The sequence below is a fragment of the Erpetoichthys calabaricus genome, chromosome 14 (assembly GCF_900747795.2).
Source record: "Erpetoichthys calabaricus chromosome 14, fErpCal1.3, whole genome shotgun sequence".
Lineage (NCBI taxonomy): Eukaryota > Metazoa > Chordata > Cladistia > Polypteriformes > Polypteridae > Erpetoichthys > Erpetoichthys calabaricus.
Window position 1 is genome coordinate 103678113 of NC_041407.2, and position 20744 is coordinate 103698856.

Consider the following 20744-nt stretch of genomic DNA (forward strand, 5'->3'; position numbering starts at 1 on the left):
ACTTAGAGGTGCTGATCCTCACCCCTAGTGCTTCACAAAAACTGTCCCAATGTGAATTTCCCCTTGGGATTAATAAAGTATCTATCTATCTATCTATCTATCTATCTATCTATCTATCTATCTATCTATCTATCTATCTATCTATCATATAGTGCCTTTCATATCTATCTATCTATCTATTATATAGTGCCTTTTTCAATCTATCTATCTATCTATCTATCTATCTATCTATCTATCATATAGTGCCTTTCATATCTATCTATCTATCTATCTATCTATTATATAGTGCCTTTTTCTATCTATCTATCTATCTATCTATCTATCTATCTATCTATCTATCTATCTATCAATGAGGACAGGAGTTCACTGCACAACAACAGGACCACGTCATCTGCAAAAAGCAGTGGCACAATTCTAAAGCCACCAAACTGGACCCCCCTAATCCCCTCCCCGGCCGTGCCATGAAACTTACAAACAGGATAGGAGACAAAGCACAGCCCTGGTGGAGTCCCACACCCGTTGTGAACGGTGCTGACCTTTCTCCGAGTACGCGGACTCACTGGGATTATACATGGACTGAATATCCCTTATTTGGGGTCCTGGAACCCCGTACTCTCCTAACACCCCCCTCTGATAGAATCCCTCAAGGAACACGGTCATATAGTCCTACGCCTTCTTTAAGTCCATAAACACATGTAGACCGATTGGGCGTACTCCTCTGCCTCCACCAGAATCCTCATGAGGGTAAAGGAGGATCATGAAGATTTACTAAATTTCCTTCAAAGCCTTGGTGGAAATCAATCATTCTTAACCATAAAGTCGTTACGCTATCTAGATTCACTTTCCCATAACTCAAATAGAAAAGATTTGATTTTGAATTCTGAGAGAATCCAATATACAGATAAAGGCCTTTCTGTGCCGCCATCTTAAATAGGGTCATGGATAAAGATAATGTCTAGTCATCTAACTAAACAAGCACAAAGTATCAGTGCCCACAAGAAAAACAGACAACAAGATGGCGCCGTAGTGACATCACGGTCTTCATGAGGGGTGAGTAAGCAATCCAAGTCTTCAGGAAGGCGTCTCAGTCTATAAATCACTGGGCAGGGTGGCTCCTCCAAAAAGCTCTACACCGTAACTCATCCCTTTTTCTGCTCATAAGGTGGTTCACAACGAGTGGTATGGGGTGCCAAAATCTGACGCCACACTCGCCATGTTCACGTGATGCATGGCTATTGGGATGCCGTGATGGAACAAAAATCAGGTCAACAACGGATCGATCGATGGCGCATTCCTTTCCTGGTTATATAAGAGGCGTTATCAGGCTGGTGGAACCCAAGCGACATGGCCAATCTGTGCTTACCAAGGGTGGGTCGCCGAGGCCTTGACGATCAATAAAAAAGTATGGAGCGTGACGATGACAGGGACACGACCAACACCACCTCTCCCACACCGGGACACTTAGACCCGGGGACACAGGAAAGTGTATTGAAAAGGTGACATGGGACATCCGCTGGGCTCGAGTCGGGCGCGGTGAGTGAGGGTTCACGAAGCCGTTACTGTTGCTTTAAGTAGCTTGGCGCAGCCACAAAGGCACTCTTTGACCCATTTCCACACCCCTCGCTGGCACCTGCTTAACAGATTTGAACGAGATAAGGGAGGCAAGTAGCAAAGATCAGACCAAAGGAAAACACACACCCTCAGCGAAGAGCCAGCACAGGCTGCCCGAGTGCCCACCTCAGCTTCAGCTGCCTACTGCGGAGCATTTTGTTTTTTCCCACCCTCATCTTCACCCTTTCGGCTGTCGCCCTCTGTTCGCTTTCATTCCTGACGGGGTAAGTGATTCTTTTTCTCTTTCTTTTCATACAAAGCTTAAGGAAGGGCCTGGCAGAGCCACACAACAGGCTCCCAGATGCCCGCTCAGGTTTACCTCAGGCTGAGGAAAAAAGCTCGGGTGGCAGCGTGGGGACGTTCGCTCGAAACGTCAGATGTCAGCAAAGGTCGCCACAGGTGGCATCACATCTCAGGTATGACCTTTATGGCGCCTCGCACTGCATATCTTCTCAAAGCAGAAAAGAAGGGAGAGCCGCACAACATGGGGGTCTTCAAGGTCAGTCACAGTGGCCCACCGGCCCAGCCAGCTTTTAATCGGACTCCTCTAACTTTTAATTAAAGGTCTGTTATCTCCCAGTTGGTACGTTTTTAGATCTCAGGCCAGAAATGACAGAGTTGGGTTTGCTCCATTTCTTTTCTAAATGTGGTAAGCATTTAGGGGTCATATATGGGGGGGGGGGGGGGGGGGGTCATTTAGCATTTATTTTGGTTTGAAAGTCTTCCATTATCATGATTTCCATTCCACTTAGAACATAAGAAATTTGACAGATGAGAGGAAACCACACAGTTCATCAAACCCGTCTGTTTAGCGAATGGCCAAGCTGTCCAGTGCCCAGCTGTTCTGGTTATTTATGCCGTTAGAGATGAGTGGGTCTGCCCGTGAAGTCGCCACAGGCATTTGCCATTCTGTGCCATTTACCCCCACGTCTGCTCCACTCATTTTTCAATGTCATTGTTATAAAATATTGTGTTTGTCACAATTACTTGTGAACGCTATGAAATCACTCCTGTTCTGCTTGTCCGGCGTTTCCTGACCCACACACATAGGAAGTACCGTTCACCTCATCGTGTTGTCTATTTACGCAAGATGCAAGAACTTGTTGGGGTTCTCCTCTGCTTTCTGGGCCTCAGGCCCAACCCCCCCCCTCCACCCCCCAAATTGTACAGGGAATGACACCCTTATGATAAAGAGCGAACCAGTAAGTGTCAACAGTAAAAATGCAGATGACGCATTGCAGATATATGGTAGTAACAAAATGCCTTGTATTTGTCATTCCAACAGATGGTGCACCATAAACATTTGGAGTAAAGCATTTTATGACCACAAATGTTTGCCGAGATCAATAGAATGTCACAATCTGATACTGGAGGGCTTGTTTGGTCTTGGTGGGGGGGATATATGGAGGGGGTGGGGGGGTTTACAGGTTTACCTCACAGACATTTTTTGAATTACTGTATAACCAACCCCTGCTGCTGACATTAAATACGCTTTGCTTAATTTTAATTGGCTTAAGTGTCAGGGCCTCACATTGTTTCTTTTTTTTTTTTTTGCCTTAACCAGCAGCCAAACAATAAGGAGATGCAGAGCCGGGACCAGCTGTTTTAGAAATGTCTGGGGTGGCTCAATGACACAACAAAGAGGATGAGGTTCATTAAGAGCAAGAATTGGCTTTAAATTAAGAAAGCAAAAATGGTGGCCTTTGTGACAATGAACATGTCTCTGTTACATTCCATTTGATATGGGATTCGTAAAGGCAGTGTTAATGTTTGTGATGCGCCATTTGTTGGAATGACAAATCCAAGGCATTTTATTAATACCAAATATTTATGATGCATCATCTTTTAGAGTGACAAATGCAATGCATGTGTCTCCGTTACATGGCATTTGGTATTGGATTTGTAAAAGCAGTGTTAATGTTTGCCTTGCACCATCTGTTGGAATGACAAATGCAATGTAAATGTCTCTGTTATACGCCATTTGGTATGGGATTGTAATGGCAGTGTTAACATTGAGATGGGTCTAGCTGTAGCCCGTAGTAGTTAGGACATATGTCACGTAATGCCCACAATGCCACAGAACGGCCACAACTTCAGTCAAAAAGCACCCTCTGAGTCAGAGGACCCTCCCGCAACCCTAATCTTAACCATAGTGTATCCTGGCATTCGATGAGAGTTTGGTGACTGACATTGTTGGCATTATGTGATGTTGCCGCATTTCATGACTGACCTCATAGGTATTGAGGGCTTCTGTTACGCTTGTGGTTAATGTTTGTGATGCGCCATCTGTTGGAATGACAAGTGCAATGCATATGTCTCAGTTATACGCCATTTGGTATGGGATTGTAATGGCAGTGTTAACATTGAGATGGGCCCACAGTAGTTATGACGCATGTCATGTAAGGTCCACATCACCATGGAACGCATACAACATCAGACACAAAATGCCCTCTGACTTGGATAAGCCCCCTACAACCCACAGTGTAACTGGGCATTTCGATGGGCGTTTTGTGACTGATATTTTGGGCGTTATGTGACCGTGGAGTGTTACATGACTGACCTCATAGGCATTGCAAGCTGAAATTACACTTTGTTGTTAATGTTTGTGATGCACCATCTGTTGGAATGGCAGAGACGTAGCAACTGGAGGGACACCCAGATACTTATGTGGATAAAAAGCTGCAGTATTCAGACCCTTTATTATGACACTCATTCTATTGATCTTTACTCTACACCTTGTTTGGATTCCTCCTGTGGTCACTTTAGTTGGTTGGACTGATAAGGGAAGGCACCCACCTGTCTATAGAAGGTCACCCAGGTGACCAAAAACCAAGCCATGAGGTCGAAGGAACTGCCAGCAGAGCTCAGAGACAGGATTGTACGGAGGCGCAGATTTGGGGCGGGCTACAAGAGAATTCCTGCAGCTTCGAAGGTTCCCATCAGCACGGTGTCCTCCATAACTCTTAACAGGAAGAAGATTGGATCAAAACTGACTCTTCCTAGAGCCGGCCACCTGGCCAAACTGAGTAACCGCTGGAGAAGGACCTTAGGAAATGAGGTGACCAAGAATCCGACAGTCACCCTGGCGGAGACCCAGAGAACTTGTGTGGAGTTGGGAGAATCTTGGAAAAGGACAACCCATCAGTGCAGCACTCCATCGATCCGAGCTTCAGGACAGAGTGGCCAGACGACACAAAAACGGCACCTAAAGGACTCTCAGACTGTGGGAAAGAAGTCCCTCTGGACGGGTGAAACCAAGACTGGCGTCACATCTGGAGGAAACCAGAAATGGCTCATCACCAGGACAACAATAATAATAATAAAAACAACAACAGCAACAATAATAACAATAAAAAAGTAATAATAATAACAATATTAATAGCAATAATAAAATAATAATAACAATAGTAATAAAAATAACACCAACAATAATAACAACAATAATAATAATAACAACAGCAACAATAATAATAAAAATAACAATAAAAACAACAACAATAATAAAGTAATAATAATAGCAATATTAATAGCAATAATAAAAATAATATTAACAATAACAACAGCAACAATAATAATAAAAATAACAATAAAAACAACAACAATAATAAAGTAATAATAATAGCAATATTAATAGCAATAATAAAAATAATATTAACAATAACAACAGCAACAGTAATAATAATAAAAATAACAACAATAACAACAATTAAAATAATAAATAACAATAACAACGTCAACAACAATAATAATAAAAATAACAATAAAAACAACAACAACAATAATAAAGTAATAATAATAATAGCAATAATAAAAATATTAACAATAACAACAGCAACAGTAATAATAATAAAAATAACAACAATAACAATAACAATTAAAATAATAAATAACAATAACAACTTCAACGACAACAACAACAATAATAATAAAAATAACAATAAAAACAACAACAACAATAATAAAGTAATAATAATAATAGCAATATTAATAGCAATAATAAAAATATTAACAATAACAACAGCAACAGTAATAATAATAAAAATAACAACAATAACAATAACAATTAAAATAATAAATAACAATAACAACTTCAACAACAACAACAACAATAATAATAAAAATAACAATAAAAACAACAACAACAATAATAAAGTAATAATAATAGCAATAATAAAAATATTACTAACAATAACAACAGTAATAATAATAAAAATAACAACAATAACAACAATTAAAATAATAAATAACAATAACAACGTCAACAACAACAATAATAACAACAGCAACAATAATTAAAATAATAAATAACAATAACAACATTAACAACAATAATAATAAAAATAACAATAAAACAACAATAATACTGTGGTGGGCTGGCGCCCTGCCTGGGGTTTGTTTCCTGCCTTGCGCCCTGTGCTGACTGGGATTGGCTCCAGCAGACATCTGTGACTTTGTGTTTGGATATAGCGGGTCGGATAATGGATGGACAAGAAGAATAATAACAACAACAATAATAATAATGTATTTTATTTATAAATGAATGAATAACAACAGCCACAATATAAAATTAATAGAATATTACAGTACAATAAAACCAGAATAAATACAATAATAAAATTGAATTTAAATTTATCAACAGAGTAAGCCAGCTTTGTTTTAAGGTGGGTTTTAAAGGCAGGAAGGGAGTCAATTTTAGGAATGTCATGTAGGTGAGGGTCCCAGAAAGCTCTAAACCCCATGGAAGTCAAGTGAGCAGGAGGGATAATAAGATTAACAGAGGAGGAAGTCCTAAGGGTACAGGAGGGAATGGAGATGTGAAGAAGATCAGAACGATAAGGAGGTGCCCGATTATGGAGGGTCTTGTAAGTGATAAGCAGCCTCTTCAGATCAGGGAGCCAGTGAAGCTGCTGGAGGACTGGAGTGACGTGTTCAATGGAGGGGCTCTGGTAATAAATATGAGCTGCTGCAGCTTTCTGAACCAACTGGAGTTTGTAAAGGAGTTTGTGAGGAAGACCAGAAATGTTAGAATTACAATAATCGATACGAGATGTGATCAGAATGTGAACAAGAAGAGCAGTGCAGGGAGCTGAAAGAGACGGGCGTAAACAGCTGATGTGACGTCGATGGTAGTATGCACGCCGAGTGACCTTATTAATATGCGCCTCACATTTTAAGGTGCCGTCGAGAATAACACCTAAGATCTTAACCTGGGAGGAAGAAGAGAACAGACAGTGACATCTGATCACATTTGTCCAAATCAGATGGAGTTCCGACCAGAAGCACCTCCTGCTCTATCACTATTTCACGTAAGAACATTAGCAGACAGCCATGATTTAACATCCTGCAGACAGTCAGAGAGGGAAGAAGGTGGGAGAGTGGAATCAGGCGTAGGGCTGGGGGTCTTCAACATAACCGTGAAAATGAATTTCACATTTCCTAAAGATGTGACCAGGAGGCAGGAGATAAATAATCAATCAAAGCAGCCCAAGACAGAGCCTTGGGGGACCACCACTAACAACCGGACAGACTTTAGTTGTACAAACTGTGTACGATGCGAGAGATAAGATTTAAACTAAACCAGACAATAACAGCAATCGATTTGAATCTCTCAAGGAGGACATCACGAGAGATTGTGTTGACGGCAGAAGGGGCACAAGTGGGGTCAACAGGCCCCCAGTCAGCAGGTCTTTAGTGATTTAGACCAGGGCTCTCTCTGTACTTTGAAATGGACAAAAGCCAAATGATAGTGAAGCGTAGTGGTGGGCCATCATACTGGGAGGTTGTTTTATAGGAGTGGGGACTGGGAGTGTTGAGAGGAAGCTGAAGAGAGTAAAGTATGGAGACATCCTCGAGAAAAACCTGCTTCATGACACTCTGGACCAAGATGCCACCTAATCCATACACTTGGAAATTGAATTCTCTCATTTATATGAATATTCAGTACTTTGTAGAAGCCCCTTTGGCCGCAATTCCAGCTTTGAGTCTTCTTGCTAAGTCTCTACTAGCTTTGCACACCTGGATTTAGGCTGTTTCTCCCATTTCTTTCTGGCAGATCTTCTCCGGCTCCATTAGACTGGTTAGGAAGCGTCTCTGAACTGCCGTCTTTGGGTCTCCCCACACCTGTCCTATGAGGTTGAAGGTCTGGGCCACTCAAAGACGTGTCCTGAAGACACTCGAGGACTGTCACGGCTGTGTGCTTCGGCTCATTGTCATGCTGAAGGGTGAGCCGTTGCCCCAATCTGAGTTGTCACACACTCCGGAGCAGGTGTTCTCCAAGGACCTCAATGTGCTGGGCTTCATTCATCCCTCCCTCAGTTATAACCCATCTCCCTGTTCCTGCACCACCATAGTATGACGATGCCACCACAAAGGCTTCACGGAAGGGATGGTCTTAAGCAGGTGGTGGGCAGTGCCTGGTCTTCACCAGACACGGTGCTTGGAGTTCTGTCCAAAGAGTTCACTTTTTGTCTCGTCAGACCAGCGAAACGTCTGCCGGAGGCTCTCAGAGTCCTTTAAATGCCATCATATGCCTTTTATTTGAAAGAGGTGCCCATCTAGCCCCATAAATGCCTGACTGATGGAGTGCTGCCGAGATGGTCATCGCTCTGACAGGTCCTCCCACCTCAGCAGACGGCCTCTGAAGCTCTGCTAGAGGGACCACTGAGTTCTTCACCACCACCCACCCTGCCCAGGGCCCTTCTGGCACAGTTACTGGTCCGGATGGCCAACCCAAGAAATGGTCCTGGGGGCTCCAAATCCTGAGGCCACGGTGCTCCTGGGAAAAGTCAAAGTTTTATAAATGGGCTTTGTCCCCTCACCCTGACCTGTGCCTCACCACCATTTGGTCACAAAGGTCTACAGGGAGATCCTTGGACTTCATGGCTTGGTTTCTGTCCTGCCATGCGATGTGAACTGTTGGACCCTCCGTCCACAGGTAGACGTCTGCCTTTCTAGACGACGTCCAATCAATTCAGTCTGCCACAGGTGGACGCTGGTCAAGTTCTGCACACGTCTCGAGGGGATTTAAAGCAGGAGGGACGCACCTCACCACGGGGTGGAGGGCCACAGCCACGTCTACGAGTGAGAGATTTCAGTTTTTGACTTTTTAATAAACTTGCAAACCTTTCTGAAAGCAAATCTTCACTTTGTCATTAGGGGTCACTGAGTGTAGATGGTGTGGCAAAGATGGCAAACGTATCCGTTTAATATCAAATCTGCAACCTAATAAAGTGTGTAGAAAGTGAGAGGGTCGGAATCCTTTTGGAATCTCCTGTAGTTTCACCCCAACCAGGAAAGGGAATGCCCACCATGCCATCCATAGGAGCTGACCTTAATGAAGGTGTCCTGCCCATGAAAAGGACCATCCAACCCAACCAGGACGTCAGCCAATCCATATCCTTTATTACTATTGGAGGCGGGGAACGGGCGTCCCAGCCGGGAAGGAAAGTGGTTTCTTACCAGGATGGGATGCCAGAATTGAATGACAGATGGCGTGGTCAGCGGGATGGGAAAATAATTTGAACATACGTATTGTACACATCTATAGTGTAGAAGGAGAACCCGTTCTCCTTGCCAGCCGGGATGCCAGAGTTGAACGGCAGATGGCGTAGTTGGCAGGATGGGAAAATAATTTTGTGTTCCGGCTGGCAGGATATCATGGACGGACTGAGGAAAGGCGAGGATCTGGAGTGGTTCCATTCCCCATATGCCAAGTGGCAGTGGTCCTCGTAGGGGAACCCATTCCAGATCCTCGCCTTTCCTCAGTCCGTCCATGATATGCTGCCAGCCAGACACAAAGTTATTTTCCCATCCTGCCAACTACGCCATCTGCCATTCAACTCTGGCGTCCTGGCTGGGAAGGAGGACGGGTTCTCCTCCTACACTATAGATGTGTACAATACGTATGTTCAAGTAGTTGTTTATATAAATGGCACCTTAATACAAGATGTTCCCCCCCCCCCCCATAACTGTAATGCTTATTGAATTGCTGCCCTGCTGAAGACGCCTTAAAATATCTCAAGATGGATGCAAGTCGGCTTCGGCTGTGCTGGCTGACAGTAAGGACTTACAGAGACCCCCATGCAAACCGAGCTTTGCGCGTTGGTCGGAAAAGCAAATTTCACTGGACAGTCCGAATGAGCACCGTCATCATCATCATCATCATTAATATCACCATCATCATCACCAGCCTAACAGTCATTTCCAGATTGTCCCAGATTATGTGTCGCCCCCCCCCCCTAAATCTTTTTCCTTCCACTCTCGGCAGTGTTTTGAGGTCCACAGGCAGGCCAATCACATCTGGGGACTTTGATGAACTGACCAGCAATGGCCTAATGGTGTCAGTCCAGAGCTCAAAGGCTGCCCTGGCTGGAAAAGAAATGAAATCAAATTATGTAACGTTATATGGCGCCTTTCACGAGAAGGACCTTTGAGAGAGCAGCATGAGTAGCATGCCATGATACAGCAGTGACATTTTCAACCATAAAGGAGGCCATAAAGATAAATGAGGGCACAAATCACAAGTCACGTCCCGGTGCCATATAAAGTAAAGATTACCTAAGGGGAGTGCATGCTTCCTCCACCTTTGTACCCAACTGCTATTCAACCGTCCCTTAGAGAACCTGCTCAAGGCAGTTCAGGGTTGTGGAGGGCGTCCTTATTAATGAAGATGGGCAGCCTGGCGGCTCAGGGGGTGGTCTTTCGCAACTTCACAGTCCCGGGAAGTCCCAAGGAAGAGGAAAAGGAAAAAGCTGAATGGCTGGCAAGTGTCCTATAAACCTCGAGTGCCGGTGCCAGGCGCTGTGGTGGCGACTGTTGCGTCACTTGAAGCCAATAAGTTGTGGCAGATGTGGAGTCCTGCGATCCAAAAGAAGCCGTCCGTTTAAACTTAACGAGCCCCCCATGAGCTGCTCCAATGTAACACACGTTCATGTTTGTGGATTTTAGGGACCCCGAGCCCTGAGACGTGGCGTCTGCTTATATTGAACGGGGATGACCCACCACGCCCCCCCTCCACTCTCCAAAATTCTTTACATTTGCACCTGCGGACTTTAAAGAGGGACCACGTGCAGATGATAATGATCCATACTCAGATATCACTCGATTCCCACCGACTATCCATCCATCCATCTTCCAACCCGCTGAATCCGAACACAGGGTCACGGGGGTCTGCTGGAGCCAATCCCAGCCAACACAGGGCACAAGGCAGGAACCAATCCCGGGCAGGGTGCCAACCCACCGCAGGACACACACAAACACACCCACACACCAAGCACACACTAGGGCCATTTAGAATCGCCAATCCACCTAACCTGCATGTCTTTGGACTGTGGGAGGAAACCGGAGCACCCGGAGGAAACCCACGCAGACACGGGGAGAACATGCAAACTCCACGCAGGGAGGACCCGGGAAGCGAACCCAGGTCCCCAGGTCTCCCAACTGCGAGGCAGCAGCGCTACCCACTGCGCCACCGTGCCACCCTCCCACCGACTAGTCATTTCAAATGAAAAGTCATCATCTGAGTCTGACAGAGAAAATATTTGGAGGCGCCAATCCCGGCTGTCTCCGTTTACTTAAAGGCTCAAGAACAAAACACCCGATGGCGCGAAAATGAAATGAAACACATCACCAACAAGTGAACGTGGTTTCTCCGGTTCTTAATCGCTTATGGGAATCGAGGAGCTTTTTATTTTACTTTCTCGTCGTATACGAAGTACAGGGAACATGAGCGGTGTTTGGGGGCGGCAAGTGGGGCGACCGCGCCTAAGGGGTCCGCGTGTCCTGTTCGAGCAGGATTTGTCAAGGTATATTCCCCAGTATATATATATATATATTAGAGATGCTTCTAAGAGGAACCCTTATTGCATACCAAGACTCTGAGTATATTTGCAGTTTGGGTACTTTTTCTAGAAGAGGCCCTGCTAATTTCCGCATGGCACCGCATCGCATTTCGCACTGTCGTGGTATTGTCATGGATTATGAATCCATCCATCCATCCATTGTCTCCCGCTTATCCGAGGTCGGGTCGCGGGGGCAGCAGCTTGAGCAGAGATGCCCAGACTTCCCTCTCCCCGGCCACTTCTTCTAGCTCTTCCGGGAGAATCCCAAGGCGTTCCCAGGCCAGTCGAGAGACATAGTCCCTCCAGCGTCTCCTGGGTCTTCCCCGTGGCCTCCTCCCGGTTGGACGTGCCCGGAACACCTCACCAGGGAGGCTTCCTGATCAGATGCCCGAGCCACCTCATCTGACTCCTCTCGATGCGGAGGAGCAGCGGCTCTACTCTGAGCCCCTCCCGGATGACTGAGCTTCTCACCCTATCTTTAAGGGAGAGCCCAGACACCCTGCGGAGGAAACTCATTTCAGCCGCTTGTATTCGCGATCTCGTTCTTTCGGTCACTACCCATAGCTCATGACCATAGGTGAGGGTAGGAACATAGAATGACTGGTAATTTGAGAGCTTTGCCTTACGGCTCAGCTCCTTTTTCACCACGACAGACCGATGCAGCGCCCGCATTACTGCAGATGCCGCACCGATCCGCCTGTCGATCTCACGCTCCATTCTTCCCTCACTCGTGAACAAGATCCCGAGATACTTGAACTCCTCCACTTGGGGCAGGATCTCGCTCCCAACCCTGAGAGGGCACTCCACCCTTTTCCGGCTGAGGACCATGGTCTCGGATTTGGAGGTGCTGATTCTCATCCCAGCCGCTTCACACTCGGCTGCGAACCGATCCACAGAGAGCTGAAGATCACGGCCTGATGAAGCAAACAGGACAACATCATCTGCAAAAAGCAGTGACCCAATCCTGAGCCCACCAAACCGGACCCCCTCAACACCCTGGCTGCGCCTAGAAATTCTGTCCATAAAAGTTATGAACAGAATCGGTGACAAAAGGCAGCCCTGGCGGAGTCCAACTCACACTGGAAACGGGTTCAACTTACTGCCGGCAATGCGGACCAAGCTCTGACACCGGTTGTACAGGGACCGAACAGCCCTTATGAGGGGGTCCGGTACCCCATACTCTCGGAGTACCCCCCACAGGATGCTCCAAGGAACACGGTCGAATGCCTTTTCCAAGTCCACAAAACACATGTAGACTGGTTGGGCGAACTCCCATGCACCCTCCAGGACCCTGCTAAGGGTATAGAGCTGGTCCACTGTTCCGCGACCAGGACGAAAACCACACTGTTCCTCCTGAATCCGAGGCTCGACTATCCGACGGACCCTCCTCTCCAGGACCCCCAAATAGACTTTTTCAGGGAGGCTGAGGAGTGTGATCCCTCTGTAGTTGGAACACACCCTCCGATCCCCTTTCTTAAAGAGGGGGACCACCACCCCGGTCTGCCAATCCAGAGGCACTGTCCCTGATGTCCATGCGATGTTGCAGAGACATGTCAACCAAGACAGTCCTACAACATCCAGAGCCTTGAGGAACTCCGGGCGTATCTCATCCACCCCCAGGGCCCTGCCACCAAGGAGTTTTTTGACCACCAAGGAGTTTTTTGTTAGTGGGATTGAGGAGGTCTTCGAAGTACTCCCCCCACCGACCCACAACGTCCCGAGTCGAGGTCAGCAGTGCACCATCCCCACCATATACAGTGTTGACACTTCACTGCTTCCCCCTCCTGAGACGCCGGATGGTGGACCAGAATCTCCTCGAAGCCGTCTGAAAGTCGTTCTCCATGGCCTCCCCAAACTCCTCCCATGCCCGAGTTTTTGCCTCAGCAACCACCGGAGCCGCATATAAACACCTCCTTACCCCAGATTGCTTCTTTTATGTCATTTATTTGTACCCATTGCTTCCTACCCAACTTTCCTTGCTTTGACCTGCCAAACCTGACCACTTCTTTCTTTACTGCACCTTCTACAGTTTCTTTCGCCTTTGCCATTTTCCACATTACTTGTGCTTTCTTACATTCAAACAAGGCAGGTGTCGCAGTTTTGATTTCGCTGCATTGAGAATGTGGGCACTTTGGATTTTTTATGGAGTTTCTTTTGAACAGGTTAGTATTTGTGGGAGGAGCTCTGGTCACTCAGGTGAGAAGTAACGCCTCCTTTCCAGTGTGGCCGTGCTTTTATTGGCCCAGGGACCAGAAGGGGGCGGAGTCACTTGCCCTCAATGGGCGTTTTCTTTAAACTGTTGAGTTAAAAAAAAAAAAAAAAAAAAAAAGATAAGACAGTTCATGGCAGCGCCCCCTCTCGGTCTGAGGTGGAACTCGGAGGGGGACCCCCTGAGACTCGTGGGTGACACTTTAAAAATCGCATCTTGTAATGCTCATCAGCCAAAGCCAAGCCATTAGGAAAGGCAGGGATTGATCTCATGCAGGAATGTTTCACTCCCGGGTGACTGTGTGTGGACGTTCAAAAGAGTAAGCAGCTCCAGTGACAGAATCAGAATTTATCTCAGGCAACTTACAATATCTGAGGTACAGTTTGGCTCCATTTCTTTTGTTTTTTCTCCAATTGTAGCGCAGGCAGGTGAAGTGAATCAATAATAATAATTCTTAATAATTCTTTACATTTATATAGCGCTTTTCTCACTACTCAAAGCGCTCAGCAATTGCAGGTTAAGGACCTTGCTGAAGGGCCCAACAGAGCATAGTCCCTATTGGCATTTACGGGATTCGAACCAGCAACCTTCTGATTGCCAGTGCAGATCCCTAGCCTCAGAGCCACCACTCACTCAGGGTCACACACAATGGTGTCAGTAGTGGGATTTGAACCCACAGCCTTAGGGTTTGAAGTCCAAAGCCTTCACCACTGCAACACACTACCTGCTAATAATATTAACCATTAGCCAAAAAAAAAAATTCAAATATTGTATACAGAAAAGTAATGTGGAGTTACTCCCGATTAACCGACGGCACTAGGACTGCACCCATGAAACACAGTTTGTTAATCTAATATATAATGCAATAATCCTAATCCATAACAAAAATATTCTGAAATATGGAAAAACATCAAAGAGTTGCATGAGAAAAATGTATTGAAGTTAGGAAAATCACACAAACTCACAACACTTTACACTCTGCTGGAGAAATGTATAGAGACCCTCAAGACTGGAGGTAATTAGGAGCCTGGTTTGAATTTACAAAACAAATTGATAAACCAGTTAATAGAAGAATCTCATGGCTACTGAATTCAATTTAGGGTCACGGGGAGCTGGAGCCGACACCAGCAGCGTCAAGCACAAGGCAGGAACCAACTCTGGATGGGGTGTCAGGGCACTGCAGAAATAAGATAAATTACATTTACATTACATTCTCCAACTGGCTTGATCTAACCAATATTAGAGTATCGTATACTGAACTCCTGCGGAGCTGTTTTTTGGCTTGAATGTATTCCTGAACTGGATTGAAATGTTGATTCTGTCCTTGCATTTCCACAGTTGTCCTGCAGGGGGCGCTCCGTGGTGTATCAATGATGCCCTTTAATGGAGTGTCAACAGTAGAGTAAGTGTTTTGTTTTTAACTTCTTTGGAGCAATTACTCCTTCAACCTCTTGATCAGACTCTTATTTGCTGAGATGATTGAGATTTAGATCTGTCAAAATATACACATACAGGGAGGGATACCCAGCGATAGATAGATAGATAGATAGATAGATAGATAGATAGATAGATAGATAGATAGATAGATAGATCTGAAAGGCACTATATAACAGATAGACAGATATATAGTGTCTTATAGTGCATTTCCTATCTAACAGATAGATAGATAGATAGATAGATAGATAGATAGATAGATAGATAGATAGATAGATAGATAGATCTGAAAGGCACTATATAACAGATAGACAGATATATAGTGTCTTATAGTGCATTTCCTATCTAACAGATAGATAGATAGATAGATAGATAGATAGTGAAAGGCACTATATAACAGATAGACAGATAGATCTGAAAAGCACAGATAGATAGATAGATAGATAGATAGATAGATAGATAGATAGATAGATAGATAGATGTGAAAGGCACTATATAACAGATAGACAGATAGATCTGAAAAGCACAGATAGATAGATAGATAGATAGATAGATAGATAGATAGATCTAAAAGGCACTGAAAGATAGAGTGATAGATCTGAAAGGCACTATATAACAGATTGACAGATAGATAGGAAATGCACTATATGATAGATAGAGTGAAAGACACTATATAACAGAGATCTGAAAGGCACTATATGATAGAGTGAAAGACACTATATAACAGATAGACAGATCTAAAAGGCACTGATAGATAGATAGATAGATAGATAGATAGATAGATAGATAGATAGATAGATAGATAGATAGATAGATAGACAGTGTCTTTCACTCTATCTATCTATCTATCTATCTAACAGACAGATCTGAAAGGCACTATATGATAGATAGAGTGAAAGACACTATATAACAGATAGACAGATAGATAGATCTAAAAGGCACAGATAGATAGATAGATAGATAGATAGATAGATAGACACTATATAACAGATAGGAAATGCAGTATATGATAGATAGATAGATAGATAGATAGATAGATAGATAGATAGATACTATATAACAGATAGATCTGAATGGCACTATATGATAGATAAGAGATATGTAAGGCACTATATAACAAATAGATCTGAAAGGCACTATATGATAGATAGATAGATAGATGTGAAAGGCACTATATAATAGACAGACAGACAGATTGATAGATTCAACTAATGGCTCAGTTTCAGTTTGTTCTATAACTGGTTTGTTTGGTTGACAGCTCCACCCAACTCATGAATATTGATGAGTTACCATAGAGAGGCAAAACACCTAGAATTATTCATTATTTTTTGCAGCATGATATCATTCTATCCACTAGATGGCAATAGCTTCCTGTTCCACAAGTATTTTGTATTTAATGCTATACTGTACATTGGATCATAACAGCTTAGCCCAAGAGACACCCGGGGTTAACTGTTTTTACATATAATTCTGAGCCCTAGAGACCCTCAGAGTCAGAGTGAATTTTAGATCTCATAGAATGACATGAGTCAGGCGTTTAATGCCCCGGCTGCTAGGGCACTTAAAGGGTAACGCAGTTTCTTGTTTTCCAGGATCATTCTCCCCATATTTCTGGTGCTCTTCCTCTTCGCCTGCTGTGCCGGCCTTGGCAAAGCCTGCTGCTGTCGGAAGGAAAACGAACCGCCACCTGAACAAGTGACGCCATACATCATCCAGGTGCCCTATGTGGACCTGACAGGCATCCAGCTTCCTGCACGGGTGCAAGAAATGGACAGCCCACCCCCGTACAGTGAGGTGAGTGTCACCTTAAACTGCACCCTTAAAGCTCAGGGTCTGTTTATTGTAAAATGAAAGAATGGAAGGGAAAAGTAAGCTGCTCTGGGCGCAGTGTGCAGAAATGTCAACACGGTCATCCTGATGAGCTCTGGTGTGAAAACCTCAAAATCAAAATTGGGGCGGGGGGAAGGTCTTATACAATAGATTTAAAAGAAACATATTAGGGTGTTATAAATGACTCAGTGACTGCTAAGCAGGCGACAATGCAAATTCAACAGAAGGTCGCCGTTTGGGGATTCTCGTCACTTTACCTTCACGCTGACTTGTTCAGCCTTTAAAAAGTCACGTACACCCTAAGCTAACAGGCCTATCAGTCAGCCTAGTGGACGGGGTCACCTTGTGGTAATTTAAGGTATCAATGTCTGTCCTGTCCCGTTAGCAACTGGGTTTAACCAATCACGTTAAAAAGTTTTCCGATTATGTCATGAATTCCTTTTTCTTGAGTAGCGGCCTAATCAATGAATTGTATAAATAGAGCGCATGGGTCACTTTTTTTCTTTGTAACGTGTCGCTAATAAGAAATGCACTCGCGAGATTTACATAAAGAACAACGACTGACAATTTCTCCTGCCTGTTTCGTTGCTGAAATCGGGGCATTCTAGGGGGGTCTGTTTAACAATAAATTTTCTTCCTCGACGCCCGCACGAGTTGCAAAAATGAGGGTGGCGCGCGTGTTGACGTTTTGTTGCGTGACGTCAGCGTCGTTGTTTACTATCAACCAGGCGTGCAGATCTACGGGATCGAAGTGCGTGGGCTTTGTGGTTTGATGAACGGTTCGATGCGGTGAAGTAAAACTTAAATGCTGACCTACAGACGTAATCCTGGTGCTTATCTTCTTCCATTTCTCGAATCGGCAGTACAAGCAGCGCATGTTTCCCCCATCGTGATGGCGCGTCGTATCTTCCATCCATCCATCCATTTTCCAACCCGCTGAATCCGAACACAGGGTCACGGGGGTCTGCTGGAGCCAATCCCAGCCAACACAGGGCGCAAGGCAGGAAACAATCCTGGGCAGGGTGCCAACCCACCGCAGGCGTCGTATCTTTCGCCCCTCAACTCACCATACAGACGAGTTTTCCCACCATGATGATTTCTTGTACTGCCACCTGGTGGAGTCCTCCAGATTTACTTAAAGTACGCGTGTGCTGCTTCAGCGTCCTCAAGTGCACACGTCAGGTAGCGTTAAATACATACAATGGATACTGACATTCACTATATGGGTGGGCCGCATTATTGTTGACTTGACGCTTACCAAGTGGGGGCTGAAAAATCCAATTGTATGGGGGTCATCAGTTTATTTAACGTGCTGGGTTAGAGGTTCAAAATATGGAGGGGAGGTGGGCATTGGTCTTTTATCCTATGGGACGGGGGGCAGTATATGGAAGCCCCCACCACCAGATGACACACCGTGAATGGAATATCTGCTCAGGCGACTTTGATGCTCACTGTGGCACAGGCTGTTGATTGGTGGGCTCTCGTGCCCACCTGCTACCACCAATAATGAATTTGTGTCCTCCTCGTCCTTTAGGTTGAACTGAAACCATACTTGTTCCCTTTGGGCTACGAAAGACCCCCAGCATACGAGGAGCATGATGCTCAGACAAATATACCGAGGATGCCACCACCACAGGTTGGACACTAGAATGCTGCCAGGTGACAGGGTGCTGGGTTGGCCAGTGGGTGCAGCCTTCCTCGTCGTCACCAACCAGATGGGATATGCGGCCACTTTGCCTGAAAGATTGGGGGTGGAGGAGGAGGAGGAGGAAGAGGAGGTGGACAGCTTGCCATACAAAGAAAGAAGATGGCAGGCACGAAGGTGAAGTGCCACAGCTGTGTTGTCACACATTGGTGCCCCCCTTCTGGTCAACTCGGGCAACACATCTGACTTAATGTTGTTATTGAACTGGACAAATCGAGGAGGAGGAAGAGGAGGAGGACTGGCACCCTGCAGGCCAACCCCAGAAACTGTTAATTTTGTCAATTTGCACAAATGCCCCTTTCTGGAGGGGCTTCAATCTGGTGGTATTCCTTTTTTTTTGTTTGTTTTCTGGACAAATTGAGCTTTAGGAACAAAAGAAATCGTGCGAATGGTGGAGAGACGAGAAGAAGCAACGAGGATATGAAGCTGTGGAGTCGCTGCTGAGTTCCCCTCTGAGTTTCGTTCCTGCCCTGAGGCCAGCGCTGCTGGGGTGGACTACAGCTCCTGGAGGAGCAGGTCAGAGGGTTGGATGGACAGACGCTAACAGTGGTCCGGGGGGTGGTGGGTCACATTGAGGACGTTCATGTTAGTGCACAGCCTTTATTTTGTATAGTGCCATGGTGACAAGGCGCTATATGAAGTAACAACTGAGGTGTCTGTTGAAATCTTCTCAGTTTCCTTGAGCTCTGAATGGATCTTCTGCTGCTAATCTTTGTGCTGAACAAAAATAAATCAAAGAGAAAAGGAGCCAACGCCTGGCGTGCTGTATGTTCGCAATCAGACACACTGGGTTAGGGGGGGCGGGGGGGGTCCTCTCATGTGAGGGCGGAGAGACACCCCCTGGACTGGTCACATGACCTGACGGAATCAAAGTTCACTTATGGTGCCCATTGAACCTGAGGGCCTACAGCACCCTGGCAACCCTGAAAGAACACATTCACAGTTTACCAGGTGGGTGGCACGGTGGGCAGCACAATGGATTCGGTGTTCTGGGTTCAAACACATTATCGGCATGGACGCTGGTCTTCGTCTCACACACTGAGCACAGACAGGCGCGTTGAGGGGATTTGGTGGTCAGGGTTACCTGCAGGGGGTCCGTGGCAGACAATTCTGACATAAGCGAGCGTGGAAGACAGACGGACATTTAAAAGTGCACTGGAAAAGTGAAACAACCGGAGCAGAGGACTTGGGGGGTACAATCGGCTGACTGGGTCACTGGGGTCCAAAATGGTGGTATAATAATAATAATAATAATAATAATTCATTACATTTATATAGCGCTTTTCTCAGTATTCAAAGCACTATCCACACAGGGAGGAACCGGGAAGCGAACCCACAATCTTCCACAGTCTCCTTACTGCAAAGCAGCAGCACTACCACTGCGCCACCTGTGAGGTATGAAACTGAAACAAAGATAAGAAAGGTGCTATATTAGATAGACTGGAAAGGTGTGATAAAAAATACACAGAGACACAGCTGGAGAGACAAAAGACACACGATAGAAGTGAAAGGTGCTATATGATCCATCGAAAAGTACGAAAGGCACTATATACTACTGTATATACACAGAGAGGTGTGATTAGTAATACATGACTGATCTGAAAGGCACTATATGATATATGGAGGCAAAGGGGTGAATACAGAATATGACAGGTACATTTAGAAAGACAGAGAGAGATGGATGTGAAAGGTGCTATATCATATTATGACAGATGTGAAAGGCACTATATGATACACATTATAAAAATATTGAGGTGTGATTAGCAATATATGATGTGCAAGGTGCTATACGGTAGATAGAGGTGTGAAAGGCGCTATATGATATAATAATAGAAAGGTGTGAATAGCATTAACTGTATGATAGACGGGTGTGAAAGGCGCTATATGATACACAGAATGGAAGATGTGAAGACAGTAAATGACACAGCTTATAAGCAGAAAGCTATGAATAAGAGTATATGATACAGTATAGAAAGAAAGGTATGAAGAGCACTATGTGACGTGCAAGGCGCTATACAGTAGATAAAGGCGCAAATGGCACTATATAACAATAGAAAGATGTGAATGGCGCTATATGATATACAGAATGAGAGATGTGAAGTCAGTAAATGACACG

The 20744-nt window shown here is 45.0% G+C and overlaps 1 protein-coding gene and 1 long non-coding RNA gene across 2 annotated transcripts in view; both read left to right on the forward strand.

Annotated features, from left to right (window-relative positions):
* The window catches only part of LOC127530171 (uncharacterized), a 178409-nt gene that overhangs the window by 79677 nt on the left and 77988 nt on the right, over positions 1-20744 (forward strand). The window lies entirely within an intron of this gene.
* LOC114665150 (transmembrane protein 92-like) lies at positions 1485-19185 on the forward strand. Its single transcript, XM_028819564.2, has 4 exons — positions 1485-1835; positions 14998-15061; positions 16686-16887; positions 18458-19185. Exons 2-4 carry the CDS (start codon positions 15030-15032, stop codon positions 18569-18571), a joined length of 348 nt encoding a protein of 115 aa, XP_028675397.1. The 5' UTR covers positions 1485-1835; positions 14998-15029; the 3' UTR covers positions 18572-19185.

Coding starts and splice junctions, on each gene's coding strand:
- LOC114665150 (XM_028819564.2), top strand. CDS start 15,030: ATGATGCCCTTTAATGGAGTGTCAACAGTAGA. Junction 15,062..16,685: donor AATGGAGTGTCAACAGTAGA/GTAAGTGTTTTG, acceptor CTTGTTTTCCAG/GATCATTCTCCCCATATTTC. Junction 16,888..18,457: donor GCCCACCCCCGTACAGTGAG/GTGAGTGTCACC, acceptor CTCGTCCTTTAG/GTTGAACTGAAACCATACTT.